General features: G+C 39.4%; 1 protein-coding gene across 4 annotated transcripts; it reads right to left on the reverse strand.

Moving 5' to 3' along the window:
• Positions 1-15715: 15715 nt before the first annotated feature.
• Positions 15716-20547, reverse strand: LOC110911941 (type I inositol polyphosphate 5-phosphatase 10). 4 transcript variants are annotated; one of them, XM_022156602.2, is made up of 11 exons: positions 20281-20547; positions 19931-20004; positions 19722-19803; positions 19269-19332; positions 19069-19173; positions 18315-18900; positions 17646-17839; positions 17428-17536; positions 16989-17137; positions 16206-16328; positions 15716-16104 (listed from the first exon to the last, which is right to left on the reverse strand). In XM_022156602.2, exons 2-11 carry the CDS (start codon positions 19958-19960, stop codon positions 16098-16100), a joined length of 1449 nt encoding a protein of 482 aa, XP_022012294.1. In that variant the 5' UTR covers positions 19961-20004; positions 20281-20547; the 3' UTR covers positions 15716-16097. The 4 variants fall into 4 exon arrangements, with proteins under 4 accessions (XP_022012294.1, XP_022012293.1, XP_035839835.1 ...); XM_022156601.2 differs by having other exon boundaries at positions 15716-16328; XM_035983942.1 differs by lacking the exon at positions 19722-19803 and having other exon boundaries at positions 20281-20491.
• Between the last annotated feature and the right edge of the window lie 673 nt (positions 20548-21220).

Here is a 21220-nt window from a genome sequence, read left to right on the forward strand (position 1 = left end):
GATGCAAGAACTGAAGAAACAATTGGACGAACTTCTGGAGAAAGGTTTCAAACAGCCTAGTTCATCACCATGGGAAGCACCAATATTGTTTGTCAAGAAAAATGATGGATCAATGCGTATATGCATTAATTACCGAGAGTTGAACAAGGTTACGATTAAAAATCGGTACCCACTACCGAGAATCGATGATCTGTTCGATCAACTTCAAAGAGCTCGATTCTTTTCTAAGATCGATTTACGCTCAGGATATCATCAACTAAAAGTACAGGAAGAGGACATTCCTAAAACTGCTTTCAGAACAAGGTACGATCATTATGAATTTACAGTCATGCCATTTGGTTTAACCAATGCCCCAGCCGCATTTATGGACATGATGAACAGAATATGTAAACCATATCTGGATAAATTCATAATTGTCTTTATAGATGATATTCTAATTTACTCTAAGAGTAAAGAGGAACATGCAGCGCATCTGCATACACTTCCGAATTTGCTAAGAAAGGAAAACTTTACGCTAAATTTTCAAAATGCGAATTTTGGCTAAAGGAAGTGCAATTCCTTGGACACCTGGTTAATCATGAAGGAATTCATGTAGATCCCACAAAAATTGAGGCAATTACTAAGTGGAAAGTTCCTGAATCACCGACGAAGGTGAGAAGTTTTCTTGGACTAGCAGGTTATTATAGACGTTTTATTCAAGACTTTTCTAGAATAGCCATTCCCTTAACGAAACTAACTTGCAAATTAGTTAAGTTTGAATGGGGACCAAAACAGGAAGAAGCTTTTAGAATTCTTAAGCAAAAATTAACCAACGCACCCATACTCGCGTTACCAGAAGGAACTGAAGACTTTACAGTCTATTGTGACGCTTCTAAGTTAGGTTATGGATGTGTATTGATGCAACGTCAAAAGGTTATAGCCTATGCCTCTAGATAACTTAAGAATCATGAAGAGAATTATACGACCCATGATTTAGAATTAGGAGCCATAATTTTTGCCCTTAAAATTTGGAGACACTATTTGTATGGTAGCAAGTTTACTGTTTTCACCGACCATAAGAGTCTAAGATATGTTTTTGGGCAAAAGGAGCTAAATATGAGAAAGAGACGCTGGATGGAGATTCTCAGTGATTATGATTGTCAGTATCATGCAGGAAAGGCTAATATGGTAGCTGATGCTTTACGTCGAAAGTATCATGAAAAGCCAAGACGAGTACGTTCTCTCAAATTAAATCTGCAGATAGATTTAAATGAGCAAATTAGAGAAATGCAGGAAACAGTAATCAAGGACGATACTGAAAGATTAAAAGGAATGATTAAGGAATTAGAACAAGTAATAGATGGAATTTGGAGATTCCATAAGAAAAGAATCTGGATACCCAAACAAGGAAACCTACGCCACCGAATTTTAGAAGAAGCTCATAAGTCTAAGTATACGATACATCCTGGTAATGACAAAATGTATCAAGACTTAAGAAAGAATTTCTGGTAGATAGGAGTGAAAAAAGGATATAGCCACCTATGTTGCTAAGTGTCTAACCTGTTCACAGGTTAAAGCTGAAGCTGAACATCAGAAACCCTCAGGTTTATTGCAGCAACTAGAAATGCCAATATGGAAATGGGAATTGATAACAATGGACTTTGTTACTAAATTACCCAAGACACGAAAAGGTAATGATACAATCCAGGTGATTGTAGACAAATTAACCAAATCTGCTTATTTCTTACCAATGAAGGAAACTTTCAATATGGAACAGTTAGCCAAGTTATATGTAAATGAAATAGTTTCATTACATGGAATTCCTTTATCTATTGTTTCTAATAGATATAGTCGTTTTACTTCTCATTTTTGGAAAAGTTTCCAGAAGGCAATGGGAACTAAGTTAAACTAAGCACAACTTATCATCCTCAAACGGACGGACAAAGCGAAAGGACAATTCAAATAATGGAGGATATGCTTAGAGCTTGTGTAATTGATTTCGGGGGGAATTGGGACGATTATTTACCATTAATAGAATTTTCTTACAATAACAGCTATCATACCAGTATCAATGTTGCACCATTTGAAGCACTTTATGGACGAAAGTGCCGAACTCCAGTCTATTGGACAGAAATTGGAGAAAAGCAACTGTCTGGACCAGAGATAGTGCAAGAAACAACGGACAAGATTATTCAAGTCAAGGAAAGACTAAAAGCAGCCCGAGATCATCAAAAGAGTTATGCTAATAACAGACGAAAACCGTTGGAATTTCAAGTAGGAGATAAGATATTATTAAAAGTTCCTCCATGGAAAGGAGTGGTTAGATTCATAAAAAGGGGAAAGCAAAGCACCAGGTATATTGGACCTTTTGAGATTATTTGAAAAATAGGACCAGTAGCTTACCAGTTACAACTGCCAGAGGAAATGGCAGGAATACATGATGTATTTCATGTATGTAATCTCAAGAAATGTTTAGCAGAAGAATCATTAATGGTACCTCTTAAGGACATATAGGTAAATGAGAAACTTAAGTTTGTAGAGAAACCTCTGCAGATTGAAGATAGGAAGATCAAGAATCTCAAACACAAGAGATTAGTTCTAGTCAAAGTGAAATAGGATTCCAAGAGAAGACTAGAATACACTTGGGAGCTTGAATCAGAGATGCAAAAGAAATACCCACACCTGTTCCAGTAGACCTCGAAGACGAGATCTAAAACAAGGTGGGGAGGATATAACAGCCCTCCTAAAACCTTTAACATACCCTAAAATGCCTATAATAAACCTCGTATACGAAAAATAACCTTAATATACCTTTATATTAATAAAAATCAAATAAAAATAAAAATATAGGGTCCTCGCGGGGCGCAACCCAGTCAAGCCACGACTGTCGCAGGCCGTGACAAGGTGGCACCAGGTTGCGCCACGTGTCCCTGGCGTGTTAAGTCTAAGCCGTTGTTTCATCAAGGCTAGGACCTACCCTAGGTCTCTCGCGGGCCGCGTAAGATTAAGAGCAGGTGCTCGCGGGGCGCGAGCCGCCATGTTTCCAGCCTATAAAAGGAGTGTTCGAGCTCAGTTCAAATCGTTCAAAAATTTCCTTTCCCTCTTAATCTATAATAGCTAAAACTCTCGGGTACTATACCCCTAAAAAGCGAAGCTCTGCCTCGTTGTAAGTATTATAACCCTTGGTTACATATTAGTTACTCTACCCGATTGATCTAGGGCTCCATAATGCATGTCAAGGCTCTGGCTGACTCAGTCGTTAGAGTTCTGTCTCGGGGGTATGGCTAATGTAAATTGGGTTATCTTACTAACACGTGCTCATTGTTTAATTCTAATAGATTATAACCAGGAAGTCACCAGAAAGCAATAGTATTATCTAAAATAGCAAAGTGAGTAAGTACATCTTATTTTGTAAACTCTTTTTGTGAGTACATTCTCTTTTTGTAAATTTTTTTTGTAAGTCAAAATGTTTTACCAAAACCACAATTGTTTTAAATTATGATAACAGTGATTGAGTCTATGTATTCTACAATTACTGTCAGTATGTTGGGGTTTTGTATACATTACTTGTTACTACACTATCAGTAGTAACATGACCACAAGTCAGGTTGACAGTACCGTGGGTGGTAATTAGGTAGATAAAAACATTGTAATCGCTCTCAATACTGTAAAGATATAAAATCTTGTTTTGATTAAACTGGGATGCACTCGCCAGTATTTCTTGCTGATAAAACTTTTTAACGCGTTTCAGGTAACTTAATGTGAAGCTAATAGAAGCCAGTTGGAGAGCACTGAAGGCTTGGAAAAGTGGCTATAAAAGTTACCTAAACAAGAAAGAAGTTTTATTTCAATAAATTAGGGTTTATCCCTACAAACATATTATAATGGAAACTTGGGTTTTTCCCATGTATTTATTATTTATAAAAGTGTGGTATTTTTAACTCTGATAAACTATTTCCTAACTACGGTCCTGATGTTTAATTTTCGCTGCCAAATTAATAAACACCGATACCACCGGCTCTATGTGCTGCTCACGCCCGCCCGCCCCTCAGGGCATGGGGTCGGGGGTTGCGACACAAGAGCTAACAACATCATAGACGACGGACCGCAATGCACTTCATTACCAAGAACATGTAAATCCTACCATTGATAAAGCATAAGTGCAAAAATTCATTTCGCAAAGTCAAATTTTATCATCATTCGACAATTTACAAATTCAATTCAAATACACGACAATTATCAAAAGCTTCAAAATCAAAATACAATTTGTCACGAATCAAATCTCAAAACAATGTTTAACCCTAGAATCTTACAAAAACCTACACCCGGGTGAAACCTGCGAGGATTAGCCTCTCATGGATGATAGAACTTGATCACCGGATGATTGAAGCTCAAACACGAACATCTTGAAGCCTTGAAGGTGATGATGGTGATGGTTAGGGTTTGTGATGGATGAGGGAAATGTATGGAGGATGGTGTGGTGTAACACCCCGTGTTTTCGAAGGTCAAAGTCAACGTCAAGATTAACTTCCTCGACGGTAGTAAACCTTTATGTTTGTGTTTACGTTAGTTGTATTATGTGGAGTAACTAATTACAATCGAATTAACCGAAATTTATTTATCAATGCGAATCAATTTATGACATTGAATAGCAGGAAGTAACAATGCGATAAAGTTAATCGAACTAACCTAATCATCATCGAACTCGAGACTCGAATCACGCGAATTTTGGTGTTAATATACGTGTGTGTGTGCCCTATGTGTTATTTGTGCGTGTTTACTTTATGTTATGTGTGGATCAATCGAATCAAAACTCAAAACTCAATCGGAAACGAATTATGATAATTGGTGGCGAAAAGACAGCGCGAGATAGGAATGCTTGTATGTAGATATAGTGGTTGGGATTAAAAGTAATTCGAATAGGTAACTCCATCGTATCTTCATCTATCGTAATCGGAATCGAAATATCAAAAATCGTCGCATCGAACGCTCGAATCAGGCAGCTGAACGATCAGGCTCTCAGCCGATCGAACAGCCCAGCCGATCGGACTGCTGTCCGATTGAACAGGTTGTCCGATTGGGAGGCCTGGCCAATCGGCCAGCCCTTTCCTCTTTTGGCAGCCTATAAATACCCCATATCCTTGTCATACTTACCATTTTTGGAAAGCTCTGACCGACCAGCTCGTGCTCCTCTTCTTTTCTTAGATTTCTCTCGATTCCGGTAAGATTTCATCCTAAATCTTGTACTTTCTTGATCTACACGCACTCCTACACCTTTCTATCTTTCAAATCTTGATTTCTAACCGTGCAATCATCCAGATTCAAGTGTTCTAGGATGATGTCATCATGGTGTTCTTGAAGAACTTCATGTTTTGGCTTCAATCCACCAAGAATAACTTGGATCTAGCCGATTTCCACATAAACAAACACGGATCTTTCCTAGATCTAAACATTTACACGGTAGAAAAGATTGAAAGATGGTTTTCCAACTTTCTTTCAACTCTTTTACACTCAATGTCTTCAAAATCGATAGAAACGGAGCTTGTGCCGACTTGCTGATCATTCCGGTGGTTGCATGACTCAAGATCCGGATTCTATCTACGAGGTTCACCGATTTCAGGTTGAATGTTAAACTCCGTTCCGAACAGTTCACCGGTCGGATTTGGGTGACTCCTGTCCGATCAGGAGGAATAAGTAAGAACGAGGGTCTATGGTTCAACTTATTGTCAAAACACCTCGATATAACGACAAACAAATCAGAACAGCCAAGTGTTAAACGAAAAGGCTGATCAGGTCAGGATGCTGACTGATCGGTCTGCTGTCCGAACGGACAGCCAGCCGATCGGACGAGTCAGCCGATCGACCAGGCCAGCCGATCAGCTAGCACATGGTCTCACACTTGAACAATTCATTGAAGTCTGATATTGAACGAACTACTGTTCAATCGGACTACCGTCCGATCGGATTACTCTTCGGATCATGAGATACTATGCTTCAACACTTAATCGATTTTCAACATGTTCGATGCACTAGGAGTGCCACCCGATCGAACAGCCGTCCGATCGGATGACACCCTGCTGAGAACTTGTTTACTGAAGTACCTAACCGATCGGATAGCCGACCGATCGAACGACCGTTCGATCGATCAACCTGAAAGGTAAAGATACTTCAACGTTTTCAAATGCTACAACGAAAACTTCAAAAGTCAAACCATCATACAGAAACACATCCTTCTCAAAGGAAGAAACAATCCACTCGAACAGCCATCCGATCGGCCTATCGACCGACCGGACAGCTGTCCGAACGGATGGTCAAACCGAACGGTCAGCCGTCCGATCGACCAGCTGTCCGACCCTCCAACACTTGTTTTCCATTTATGCATCGCTTATCGTTATGCTATCGAACTATTCAGGCTAACCCTACTCTCAAGTGCTCCCTTCAATCCATCAATCACTGTGAGTATACTCGAACCCTTTTTGCTTTAGCACTTTTGGGTGTTACATACATTACTTATTCTAAATCACAATCGAACACACTACTCAATTACTTGAACACTAACCGATACCGCATGAATTACGTGACTAAATGAATGCTTGTTGTTATGTTTACACGTGGAATGTTGTCTACCTGCCTTAACGACAATAGTACTATAGTTTGGACTCAGCACCCGTTCACACGGGGGTTGTTAAGGACAATTACTTGCATGGATTATGGTGGTAATCATGTATTGCGAACTGCCTCAGGCAGTCAACCCGCAGTCATTGGTATCGATAGATCCATGTCGATAATTAACATGCTTCATTTTCCTCTGTGTACGTGGGAAGAGCTGAAAGCCATCATGATGGACGAATTCTGCCCTCCCTATGAACGCCAAAAGCTGGAGGACCAGTTTTGGAACATTAAGCAGAAGGATGGAGATAACGCAGCCCTAACTGCTCGCTTTAAACAGCTCAGCATCATCTATCCCGATCAAGTCAAGACGTCAGACATGGCCATCAAGAAGTACATTCGAGCTCTACCCTATTGTGTTGCCGATTTTGTTCATGCCGCAAAGACTTCAACAATAGAAGAAACCTACTTGCTTGCCGCCGAGATCAACAACAAGCGAGTAAAAGCTGGTTTCTGGGATAAGCCCCCCAAGTCTCTGCACCAAGCCACCACTGCATCGACCGCCGAAACCGCCACTGCTCAACCATCCAAGTCATCACGCCGTAAGAAGAAGCACAACAACAGCAGCTCCAGCAACAAGAACTATGTGGTCACTACCACTGCTGCTCCTCTACAAGCCGTACCGGCTCAGCAGCAGTCGCATCACCGACCCGCACCAGTTACCCAAGCACCGCCAGCAAAGCGTGCTTACACAGGCCCCCACCCGCTCTGCCCGACATGCTCATATCATCATCCGGTAGGTCTTGCCTGTCGTTTCTGGGCGCTCATTGCAATTTGTATGGTCATTTCACTGCCAACTGTCGCTATGGTCCCCGTAACACCGCAACTCCTGCCACTGCTCATCAAGCTCTACTCCCAGCCCCGCAAGGCCAACACGCAGCTCAGGCACCCGCGATCAATGCTCGAGTCTGCTTCGCATGTGGTGACCCTAACCACTTTGCAAACATGTGCCCGAACAGGGTTGTAAAGCAAGAGCCCCAGCAACAGCAGCAGCAGCCTCAGCAGCAGCAACAAGCAGCACGCGCCAGAACCTTCAACATCAATGCGCGTCAAGCCCAGGTGTTGGTGCACTGAATGTCTGTTTACTACGTCTTAATCGAGTCTTAGGTCTAGATAGGTTGATTAGGGTTGGAAATCAAGTTTAGTGGATTTATCATGTAATTCCGCTTGAAATGACTTGTTTGTCATTTCAAACGAAATCAGGTTAGCTTGTAATTCCGCTCCAAAGTAAAATGGTGATTCTGCTCGAGTTGATAATAGGAGATTCCGCTTGAACGTTTCAAGCGAAATCAGATCCCGATCGTATGTTTCAAGCGGAATCAGTAGGCCTATATATAGGTGTGGGCTGATCTCATTTGTAACGGTTGGAGTGGAATCAGAGTCGAGGTGCTGTCGGATTTTTGTCAGAAATCATTGTAAAAGACTCAGAATTCAGTAATAGAAGAGAAATTAAAAGGAAACAAGCTGTTTGACTTTGTTCACTTTGATTCCGCCTCTGTAAACGATGATGAACTGCTCATACTGACTGTTTAGGGTCACGGAAACGGTCCAACACTAGGCTGACAATAACGTGGTTAATGGTACGTTCCTTGTGAATGGTATTTATGCATCGTGTTTGTTTGATACTGGAGCCGATAACTGCTTTGTGTCGTTTGAATTCGAGAAGCTCCTTAGTCGTAAACGTTCTTATCTCCCCTCGTCGTTCGAAGTTGAAGTCGCTACTGGAAGAACTGTCGCCGTTAATTCAGTTCTTCGTGATTGTAATCTCGAGCTCAACAATCATATCTTCCCAATTGACCTCATTCCGATGCAACTCGGAAGTTTTGACATCATAGTAGGCATGGACTTTCTTCGAGAAAACCATGCTGAAGTTATGTGCTTCGATAAGATGATTCGATTCTCGCTCGCGAATGGTGATTTACTATGTGTGTACAGTGAAACTACTTCGAAAGGTCTCAAGCTCATGTCGTGTGTCCAAGAAAGCAAGTATCTCCGCAAGGAATACAGAGCTTTCCTGGCTAACATCGTAGTAGCAGAGAAGGAAAAGAAAAGGAAGACAGAAATCAAAGACGTCCCTGTGGTCCCTAAATTTCCTCAGGTGTTCCCTGATGACCTTCTCGGACTACCGCCAAGTCGTGATATCGACTTCCGCATCGACCTCATTCCTGGAGCCAACCCTGCTGCCAAAGCTCCTTACCGATTAGCGCCGTCAGAAATGCGTGAACTCTCGAACCAACTCCAGGAATTACTTGAAAAAGGCTTTATTCGCCCTAGCACCTCTCCTTGGGGCGCACCAGCCCTCTTCGTTAAAAAGAAGGATGGGTCGTTCAGGATGTGTATCGATTACCGGGAATTGAATAAGTTAACCATCAAGAACCGCTATCCCCTACCTCGTATCGACGATTTATTTGATCAGCTTCAAGGTGCTACATGTTTCTCGAAGATCGATCTATGCTCAGGCTATCATCAGTTATGCATTCAGGAAGAAGATATACCAAAAACCGGTTTTCTCACTCATTACGGCCACTACGAGTTCGTTGTTATGCCTTTTGGTTTAACCAACGCACCCGCGGTTTTCATGGATCTGATGAATCGCGTGTGTAAGCCATATCTTGACCGTTTCGTCATCGTGTTCATCGACGATGTCTTGATCTATTCCAAATCGAAAGCCGAACACGCGCAACATCTACGTTTGGTTCTCGAGTTACTCCAGGGGAACCAACTCTACGCCAAGTTCTCCAAGTGCGAATTCTGGTTAGAAGAGGTTCAGTTTCTGGGTCACATCGTGAATAGTCAAGGAATTCATGTCGATCCTGCGAAGATTGAAGCAGTTAAGAGCTGGATTATGCCAAAGAGCCCGTCTGAAGTCCGTTCTTTTCTCGGATTAGCAGGCTATTATCGACGATTTATCTAAGGATTCTCCAAGATCGTTGTGCCGCTTACCGCTCTTACTCATAAAGACATGTCTTTTGTTTGGGGAACCGAACAAGAGTCTGCTTTCCAAACCCTCAAGCATAAGCTTTGCAATGCTCCTGTTCTCACGTTGCCCGATGGGAACGACGGTTTCATTGTCCATTGTGATGCTTCTAACCTCGGTCTTGGTTGTGTTCTCATGCAACGGGACAAGGTTATAGCTTACGCTTCTCGACAGCTCAAAATCCACGAGAAGAACTATACAACCCATGACCTCGAGCTAGGCGCGGTTGTTTTTGCATTAAGGATTTGGTGACACTACCTGTATGGTACCAAGTGTACGATCTTCACCGATCACAGGAGTTTACAACACATCTTTGATCAGAAAGAACTCAATATGCGTCAACGCTGATGGGTAGAACTCCTCAACGATTACGACTGTGAGATTCGTTATCACCCAGGCAAGGCAAATGTCGTTGCTGATGCACTCAGCAGACGGGGAGTTATTTGCTCAGTATTCGTAATACCCAAGCCCAACACGATCTCGAAACCCTCATCCAAGAAGCCCAACATGCTTGTTTTAATGAACGCACTTTGAAGAAGGAGAGAATCTATCACGATGGAGCTCAACTTGTAAGCAAATCGAATGGGATCTTCTATTTTCTAGACCGAATTTGGATCCCCAAGCGGACCGAATTGTGAAAGATTTTAATGGACAAAGCCCACAAATCCCGGTATTCTATTCATCCCGGTGCTGATAAAATGTACCAGGATCTTTGTTACAAGTACTGGTGGCCGGGCATGAAAAGAGATATCGCTCTCTATGTCGGAAAATGCCTGACTTGTGCAAGAGTCAAGGCTGAACATCAAAGACCCTATGCATTACTCGAACAACCCCCAATCCCTATATGGAAGTGGGAGAGTATAGCTATGGATTTCATAACCAAGCTTCCACCCACGTCATCAGGTCACGACAGCATTTGGGTTGTCGTTGATCGTCTGACCAAATCAGCCCACTTTTTGCCAATACGGGAAGACTACAAGGTAGGACGATTAGCCCGAATCTACACCGACGAGATCATTTGCAATCATGGTACGCCTCGTGACATCATCTCTGACCGTGATGCTCGGTTTACGTCGCGATTGTGGGAAACGTTTCAAGCAGCTCTTGGTACGACGCTTAACCTGAGTACCGCATTCCATCCTCAGACCGACGGACAGACTGAAAGAACGATCCGTACTCTTGAAGACATGCTCCGTGCGTGTGTCATAGACTTCGGTGGCAATTGGAATAAATACCTGCCGCTAGTCGAATTCTCGTACAATAACAGTTATCATGCCAGCATCCAGATGGCACCATTTGAGGCCCTATATGGAAGAAGATGTCGATCGCCTATTGTATGGCATGAGATCGGTCACTCGCAATTAACCGGTCCTGAGCTATTACCAGAAACGACTGACAAAGTCCTCCAAATTCAAGACAACTTATTGAAAGCTCGGGATAGACAGAAAAGTTACGCCGATAGACGACGCAAGCCCCTTGAATTTGATGTTGGCGACTACATACTCCTAAAGGTATGACCTTGGAAGGGTGTGGTCAGATTCGGCAAGAAAGGGAAACTAGCGCCTCGATATGTTGGACCTTTTAAGATTCTGGAAAGGATCGGCAAAGTCGCCTACAGACTCGAACTACCGGAGGAACTCAGTAATGTCCACCCAACTTTCCATGTGTCAAACCTCCGAAAGTGCCTGGCTGAGCACGATCTAATCGTACCTCTTGACGACCTTCAAATAAACGAAATGCTACACTTCGTGGAAAAGCCTGTCGAAGTCATGGATCGCCAAACCAAGCAACTCAGACGCTCGCGCATTCCTATCGTGAAAGTCCGATGGGAAGGTAAACGAGGCGCAGAGTTCACTTGGGAACTCGAAAGCGACATGAAGGCGAAGTACCCGCAGTTGTTTAAGTGAAAGTCTAAAGAGAGAAAGTTCTCAAACGTGATTCACGGAGTTGTACACCTCGACCTAATTTCGGGACGAAATTCCCTAAACAAGGGGAGGCTGTAACACCCCGTGTTTTCGAAGGTCAAAGTCAACGACAAGATTGACTTCCTCGACAGTAGTAAACCTTTATGTTTATGTTTACGTTAGTTGTATTTTGTGGAGTAACTAATTACAATCGAATTAATCGAAATTTATTTATCAATGCGAATCGATTTACGACATTGAATAGCAGGAAGTAACAATGCGATAAAGTTAATCGAACTAACCTAATCATCATCGAACTCGAGACTCGAATCACGCGAATTTTGGTGTTAATATACGTGTGTGTGTGCCCTATGTGTTACTTGTGCGTGTTTACTTTATGTTATGTGTGGATCAATCGAATCGAAACTCGAAACTCAATCGAAAACGAATTATGATAATTGGTGGCGAAAAGACAGCGCGAGATAGGAATGCTTGTATGTAGATATAGTGGTTGGGATTAAAAGTAATTCGAATAGGTAACTCCATCGTATCTTCGTCTATCGTAATCGGAATCAAAATATCAAAAATCATCGCACCGAACGCTCGAATCAGGCAGCTGAACGATCAGGCTCTCAGCCGATCGAACAGCCCAGCCGATCGGACTGATGTCCGATCGGACTGGTTGTCCGATCGGGAGGCCTGTCCGATCGACCAGCCCTTTCCTCTTTTGGCAGCCTATAAATACCCCATGTCCTTGCCATACTTACCATTTTTGGAAAGCTCTGACTGACCAGCTCGTGCTCCCCTTCTTTTCTCAGATTTCTCTCGATTCCGGTAAGATTTCATCCTAAATCTTGTACTTTCTTGATCTACACGCACTCCTACACCTTTCTATCTTTCAAATCTTGATTTCTAACCGTGAAATCATCCAGATTCAAGTGTTCTAGGATGATGTCATCATGGTGTTCTTGAAGAACTTCATGTTTTGGCTTCAATCCACCAAGAATAACTTTGATCTAGCCGATTTCCACATAAACAAACACGGGTCTTTCCTAGATCTAAACATTTACACGGTAGAAAAGATTGAAAGATGGTTTTCCAACTTTCTTTCAACTCTTTTACACTCAATGTCTTCAAAACCGATAGAAACGGAGCTTGTGCCGACTTGCTGATCATTCCAGTGGTTGCATGACTCAAGACCCGGATTCTATCTACAAGGTTCACCGATGTCGGGTTGAACGTTAAACTCCGTTCCGAACAGTTCACCGGCCGGATTTGGGTGACTCCTGTCCGATCAGGAGGAACAAGTAAGAACGAGGGCCTATGGTTCAACTTGTTGTCAAAACACCTCGATATAACGACAAACAAATCAGAACAGCCAAGTGTTAGACGAACAGGCTGATCAGGTCAGGATGCTGACCGATCGGACTGCTGTCCGAACGGACAGCCAGCCGATCGGACGAGTCAGCCGATCGACCAGGCTAGTCGATCGGCTAGCACATGGTCCCACACTTGAACAATTCATTGAAGTCTGATATTGAACGGACTGTTGTTCGATCGGACTACCGTCCGATCGGATTACCCTTCGGATCATGAGATACTATGCTTCAACACTTAATCGATTTTCAACATGTTCGATGCACTAGGAGTGCCACCCGATCGAACAGCCGTCCGATCGGATGACACCCTGCTGAGAACTTGTTTACTGAAGTAACTAACCGATCGGATAGCCGACCGATCGAACGACCGTTCGATCGATCGACCTGAAAGGTAAAGATACTTCAATGTTTTCAAATGCTACAACAAAAACTTCAAAAATCAAACCATCATACACAAACACATCCTTCTCAAAGGAAGAAACAATCCACTCGAACAGCCATTCGATCAGCCTACCGACCGACCGGACAGCTGTCCGAACGGATGGTCAAACCGAACGGTCAGCCGTCCGATCGGACTACCGTCCGATCGACCATTTTATTTGGTCAACTATATTAAATTTAAATAACCAAATAATATTTTAAAATAATAAAATGATTAAATTGATGGATGTGGCTGGGGACTTGTTATTACCACTACTAAAAAAGTAAAAAATGAACTTCATCGAGCAGACTTTTATTCATGGATGTATTTGTGATTGATCACTTATATGTATTTTTTAATAGTTGTAAGGGGCGTTTAAAAAATCCTGATTCAAAATAGAATCTGTGACATTCGAAAATCCGTATCTAAAATATTCAAAATTTTGGGTATTCGAATTTTCTCTAAAAAGTTTGGATAATCGAATTATCCCATATCCGAAAAAAAAATAGTAAATATATTATATTATACTTTCCTATGTTTAGTTTAATATAGTAATAAATAAATAAATAATTGGATTCAAATATGGATTTATGATTTTTTTTCATTGTTAGAAATTTAGAAAAGTGGATGTAGGTTTAGTTTTAATCTATGCACGAAACCGATTTTTATATTTTATATAAATTCGGATGTCCCTTTAATGGATATCTAAAAACTGGATAATCCAATCTTGAACCCCTACTGTAATTGACCTGAACCGTCAGTAAAAGTGTAAAATCTTTACATTACCCACGTCTTATTTTTCGATGGACTTTCACTGATGGATTACCATGGACCCTACCTTCACAAAGGGGTGAGGGATAACCAACCAATTTGTGTGTCGATGAAACCCTCAAATTTGTAGTGAACAACACCCATATATTAGTTTATTTTACACTCATCATTTACGGTGTGTTCCCGAGTTAAAAATCCCTCCCCATCCCTCCCCTCCCCTCCATGTCTTTCCAAATTGGAAAGACTATTATCAGGCAAAAAATACCCCATTTTTCCTCCCCTCCCCTCCCCTCCCCCTGTTAAGTGGATCTCTGGAACACAGCATTAAGTTCTCATAATAACTATAGTTTGATTTTAACTATTAGCAGATTGTAAAAACTTCATTGGGCGTTCGTTGTTCCTATTGGGTAAGATTGGTGGTAATGATTACAACCATCCAATATCTATGGGAAAACCCATTGATGAGATCGAACCATATGTGCCTCTTATGGTTGATACTGTCATCTTAGCAGTCAATGTAAGCAGTAGCGGAACCAGAACTTCTTTGTCAGGGGTCATCATCATAAGACTCTCTTTTCTACGGCTACAACTAAAAAGTCTAAAACATGATTTTTCCTAGAAAAATCTCATATTGTACATTTAAACATCTTACAAATTTCTATGTCCGGGGGTCAGTGGACCCCTCTGGTTCCGCCCCTGAATGTAAGAAGCTACTCAAATTATATAAACATGTTTAAAAAATGTAATATAAATTACCACTACCAAAGATTATGCAAACCCTTAACCAATATATCAAGGAAAATGTTTCCTATATAGATCAGTATAACTAGAGAGTTTCGATAACCATATGATGACCAAGTTTTCATTTAATAAGGGTAAACAAAGTTGTTGTTTTCTTATGCTCTGACATCTTAAAAATTGTCGTGAGTCGAGTAGCTGATGTAAATGTAAGAAAAAACTTTATTGCGATTGTTAGAAAATTATAATTTTGTTCTTGTCTTCAGTGGTGTTTTATTAAATTTTCTTCGACTTGAATTTAATAGCTTTAAATACAGTAGTTGATTGAGATGGGGGCTCGAACCCTCGTTGTTCCAGGTAACTTTCCGATGCAACCTTGTATGATGAACCAAATACTTATGTTACTTGGGATGGAATGCACTTAACCGAAGGGGCATGCAATCAGATTTTCAAGAGTTTATTTCGAGGGTCATATACTACACCCGAATTTTATCTCCTGTGTCCTACATCAACATCACAAGCTGGAGTTGGATTATCGAGTTGCATATAACTATATAAGCAGTGCAAGTTTAAGTACTTTTATGATTCATCGTAGCCATATAGCTAGCTCTAATGCATGAAGAGCATAATGCCAACATATTAAGGAGTTCGGACATTAATGCGTGAAGAACATCCTATGACGGTCAAGTCAATGTTCTATCAATAGGGTCATATTGTAAAACTAATGTATGTATATGATGTATATAGACAGTGTAAATAAATACATCGTATATATGTTTATATAAATACAGTGGCTAGTTTGAAATCTTTTGCACACTTCAAAATCTTATTGTATATTAACCTCAAATCTTTCATGTTAACATTATAAAAACAACAATAATCAAAATATAGAGCTCACTTCAGTATATAAATACAGAAAATAGTGATTGTAACAAAGGTTGATCTAGTTGACTTTCTGAAAGTCAAATACAACCAACTTTTCAAACCACTTAAAACTGTTACAAATGATAAAATATAAAAAAATGGCTAATCTTGTAAACCATTATCGTTGTATTCATCGTCTTGAAAGAGAATCAAGATGCAAGATGAGACTGCAAAAGCATATATTTTCATTTCTTTCTTCTGGTATACTTGAAGAATGTTGCTGCTATGTACACTTATAGGAACTTAAAAGTTTTTATTATTATACATTTTTGTATTCATTGACTTGTCAAAACTCGCAAGCATCCGTCGTTGATCAGCAGCCACAATCGGTCTTCTTAATACCTGCACAAAGGAATGTGCTTAAACTTGATTTAGATCATGTTGACTTGGGTCAATTCTCGGATTGACTGTTTGACCAGCATTTTTTGTTTTGTTTTACTTGCCTTAGATGATGTAAAAATATTAAAAATGTTGCACAAACGGGACGGTGGTCAGAGAACCGTGAATCCCAACGCGCATATGACTTTTGATGGATTCCGTCCCCATGCCACAGTATTCTGTCACACCTGCAAGTTTAGGTTCTTAGCAACGAGCATATCAAGTCTATCGTAATAATATAGGTTTTGAAATAAAAGTTAATATGCAAATTATTAAGATGAAATGTTGATGAAAAACATTAAAACTCAACCTGACCTGATGTGCCCATTTATAACTTCTAGCCTAGATGAACAAAAACTAAATCATGCTTAAGGGAAGGGAAAGCACAAAAACTAGATTGGCTCGCTAAAAGCTCGAATCGAGCCGAGTTTAAACGAGCTTTAGCTAGAGCTCCGGCCTAAAATTTAGCTTGTTTACTAAACAAGCCTGAGCCCAAGCTTTTACTTATCTAGCTCGAGTAGGCTCGCGAGCCTATTATTTATACAATTTTTTATTTTATATATTAAATATATATTTATTAATAATTGTTATTACATATAAAATGCTAATAAAAATAACTAAATAATATATACTTTGTTATATTTGAAGTTAAAATTTATATATGTGTGTATGTGTGTGTGTAAAAATTATTAATAAAAAACAAACCAGCCAAGCTCAAGTTTGAAAAAACTACTCACGAGCCGTGCTAGAGCTTAGGTGAGCTCGGCTCATTTACACCCTTACTCAAAAGTAATTTCTTTGACCAACAAAAGTCAAATCGGCGTCTATATCGCGATGTAACTCATTACCATGCAGGTGTTCTCCTTTTGCTCTTCGATTGTATGGTATCTCCAGCATACAAATCTGAGTTGTAGGAGTATTTGTATGTTGGTGGAAAACCGATCTTCCCCTCTTTCCATCCTGCAAATACTCTGCCAGCTTTTCTTTCAATCTTAAGCTATCCAAACATCCCATGAAACACAACAAAACAACCGTTAATAAACAATCTTTCCTTCATGTCAAAATTCAAGATTGATAATCTAGTTGCTATACAAGACGTGGTTAATAACCCGATGCATAAAAGTATATAAAACCGTCTGAATTTTTTAGAAGTCCATCAAATGTGTCAAACGAGTCAAAAGTCACCTATAGTGTTTTTAATGCATCATGAAATCAATATATAAACTTTTATAATTCCAAATATCAAGAAAATGAAATAACGTCGTCTAAATGAACATACAAAAGTACCTGATCCTTGTTAAGAAGGACATCCCATTTATCCTGCTCCAAAAGTTTCTTAGTTTCATGGTAACTAAGAGCTATTCGATAGTTTAAATCCCCTAACCAAATGACGCGACTGGAGAAATTATCATAAGATGAGACACACTTAGATCTTGAAGTATAACTCAGAAATATATATATATATATATATATAATTAAAAATAACCGTAAAGAAAGGTGCTTACTCGTGGCCCAAAATTTTATCCGGCACCCTAGTATTTTGTATCTTGCAGATCTTTGGAAACTGTGTGCTCTTAAGTATCTCTATAACATCTAAATTCCTACGAAGCTCATCTCCTTCTTTTTCTCCTGCTGCTAAGTGACTCGCAACAAAGCAAAAGCTCGTTTGCTTGAAGGTCATGCTCACTGCGATACAACCCTGTAAATGACTAAATTGTCAAAATAAGGCCTCTCGTAAAGAACCATATATGGGGCCCCACATGTACTGCATGTGGAGACGTGTCTCTCCTTAAACACTATTCACAATGTGATAGTGAAAAAAAGTAAAACAGAGCACTCAACATGCAGAACTCTTAGGTGGGCCCCATTAGTACTGCATGTGGAGACACCTCTTCCATATACACTATTCATAGGGTGATATTGAAACAAGGTAAAAAGGAGAGCTCCACATGCAGAACCCTTAGGTGGGCCCTGTTAGTACTGCATGGGGAGGCCTCTTCCTTAAGCACTATTCATTGTGTGAATTACACAGTGAAAAAGATAAGGCTAACGAAGAGATGTCCGCATGCATGCAAAACACTTATGTGGGGCCCACTAGAACTGCTTGTGGGATGTCTCTTAGCACTATTTATTGTGTGACATACTGCGGGTCCCACTTGTAACGTGTGACATACCTTATTTCCGAGACAACCCAAAATCCCGCGACTTATGCAAGAAGTTCTTAAGTGGCCTATGTACGGAACAAGCTCATTTTTAACCCAAATTGTAACAAATATTCCCACCATTTGCTTGCTCTTTATAAGACTATATCTCAAATGTTGATTCTTGCGAGGGGGTGTGGCAGTGCTGACATCAGCAGACACGCCACTTTTATAAAGGTTATCATCCTCTTCTGACGAAGATGCATAATCACAAGCATTTGACTTTGACTTTGGACACGCAAAACACGAATCCTTGCCGTAAATCTTTCTTTCAGGCTCGACAACGTTGCAGTTGCAACTCTTAAGTCTTCTTCGACTCTCTGATCGAAAGGCTTTATTGGCTGTTTTAAGGGACGTTCTTTGCAAGAACAGCGAGCCGCTGCCACTACAATTCCTTTCAAAAGAACATGAATTTGTATTTGTTCTCTTTATAGGACTGTAATTGATGTTACATGATTTATTAAGGGATTGACTTATTAACGATAGCCATTTTGCTGCAGTCCCGTTGTCTTCTATAACCAACACGTTTCCAGCGTTCAAAGGAACTATTTCCTGAAAACTGGTAACAAAAGAAAGTTTTTAACAGCATTGCAACCATTTATATCAGATTTTAAGAACATTATCTATATCTATCTCTATACTGTATAATAAATGAAAATAAAGTGCTTTGCTGAACGCCTCGCGCATTAGTCGTGCCTTTTTAAACCAATACGAGTATACGACTCACCCTAATATGTATATATCAGATTGACAATGAACTTGCAGAAAGTTATCAAGATCAAGATCACTAGAAGGAGGTTTACCCCCGACATTCCAAGTTGCCGCAAACACCCTAATAAAACAAAAAAAAAAAAAACAGAAAAAAAAGTTAGTAGAAATAGTAAATAATCCAAATATGGGAAGGCAGAAAATGACATGATTATGCACCTGAGGGACTGCATATCATGACTCATTGCCATAGAATCCAACACACGAATCCCGCTAGCAACTTCTGCACAAGTGATGGAGCAAATTCAAGATTTTATAACCCGAAAAAAGGGTTTATTTAAAACCGACGATTAACGAAGGGTGGATATAACGATCATGTGGATGAAAAGGTAATACAAGATTTCAAATGATCTTCTTTAAGGCATCAAGTGATATTGGCCGCGATATCTTTTCTGCCGTTGCTTAGTGAGGTTATAAAGGAAAAAACTTGAACATATTCCCACTTTTCTTTTCATCAAATTATTATATTCCTAATTATCTTATCTTAACAAAATCAAATTTTAGTCTATAATTTGCAGGTATCTTTGAGACTTTTTTCAAAGATTACATGTCACACAACTTTTAAACTTAAAAAAAAACAATAAAATTAAAACAAAAGCATAAGTAATCAACCTGTGGGATCATAAGAATTTTTCCTTAATTTTCCTTCATCTCCACTATTCATCCTCATTGACAAAAATTTATGAATAAAAGACTGTAAAGCATCATCATACCATCACCATCACACATCATACCATCATCATCAAAAGCAAAAGCAGAGGAATAACATAATTAGAGAAAATTATTGAATTAAATTAGTAAAAATTATCCATAATTCAAACCTTTTTCATTTCTTCATTTCCTCCAGTCATTTTCACATGGGTATGATCCAGATTCCAGAATCACAATCCCTCAACTGAAAAAAATCTCAAATTTAATTAAAAAAAATCAAGAAAAATTGGGGAAAATATACATACACATAAGAACACAACCATTAAATCAAGAAATCAAACTAAAATCAAATTTCAAATTATGATAAAACAGAAACTAAAAAAACAACCCCCCCCCCCCCCCCACCCCACCCACATGAGTTTTCTGAAAAAAAGTCAACTTGCTGCAAGATAATGTGGGTTTAATGAATGTGTTCATATATGGATATGAAGAAACAGATAGACAATGAAAGAGAGTGGACCTGAAAATCATTCTGCAATTTCTTGAATTTGAAAAGATTTCTCGAAACCAGTGCGGTTGTGTTTATGCATTAACGGAAAGTTTGAATTTGAAGGGAAATTGACAAATTGTTGTTCTGGATCGAAAGAGTACGTCAATTTAACAGTTCTTTCTTGTGTTGTGGTGAAGACGTGTTGAAGATCAAATAAAATAAATTTAAAAAATATATTTTTAAATTGAAATAATTACTATTTAGGTGGATATAACTTATATTATATATTTATAGTATATAACCAAAGTTGCACTTTTTTGTATATATTTATCATTTTAGTTTATTATTATACTTAGAATATAATAGGAAGTTTATTTGGGTAGAAAGCCTAGAAAGTAATCTTGATCATCTATTTATTTAATCAAGGGCTAAGATTAAATGAATGAAATTAAAGGAAAAAAAAGGAGGCGCGTGGGTTTGTTAGGGGCATTCTAATCAATCCAGCATAATAGTTTCTCTCTCCTCCAATTCCCCCCATTTTTTAAACATTAATAATTTTTTCATAGAACATTATTTTTTTATAAAAATTGCACCAAAAATGAGCGTTTTTTATCTTTAAAACGAGTATACTATTGCTATAATTTCGAAAAAAAATTGAAAACCCAGTTGCGTAAAACGCAATGGAGAAAACCCAGTTGCGTAAAACGCAATAAAAAACATAAACACAAAGAAATGTCTTATTTCTAAAACGCAATGACCAGAAAACACAAAGAAATGTCTTATTTCTAAAACGCAATAGCCTAAAAACACAAAAGATATTGTACTTTCTAAAACGCAATGGACTGAATGTGTTTTACTTAAAACGCAATGCACCCAAAACACAAAAAATATCTTATTTCTAAAACGCAATGGCCAGAAAACACTTAAAAATGTCTTATTTCTAAAACGCAATAGCCTAAAAACACAAAAG

This window comes from Helianthus annuus, chromosome 15, assembly GCF_002127325.2.
Source record: "Helianthus annuus cultivar XRQ/B chromosome 15, HanXRQr2.0-SUNRISE, whole genome shotgun sequence".
In the NCBI taxonomy this organism is placed as follows: Eukaryota; Viridiplantae; Streptophyta; class Magnoliopsida; order Asterales; family Asteraceae; genus Helianthus; species Helianthus annuus.

Bases quoted from the DNA above. Each gene is read 5' to 3' on its own strand.
- LOC110911941 (XM_022156601.2), bottom strand. From the start codon at position 19,960: ATGACTGGAGGAAATGAAGAAATGAAAAAG. The intron at 19,174-19,268 runs GTGCATAATCAT...TTGTTTTATTAG, and splicing joins CATGATATGCAGTCCCTCAG to GGTGTTTGCGGCAACTTGGA. The intron at 17,537-17,645 runs GTAAGCACCTTT...TAATTTCTCCAG, and splicing joins GATAAAATTTTGGGCCACGA to TCGCGTCATTTGGTTAGGGG.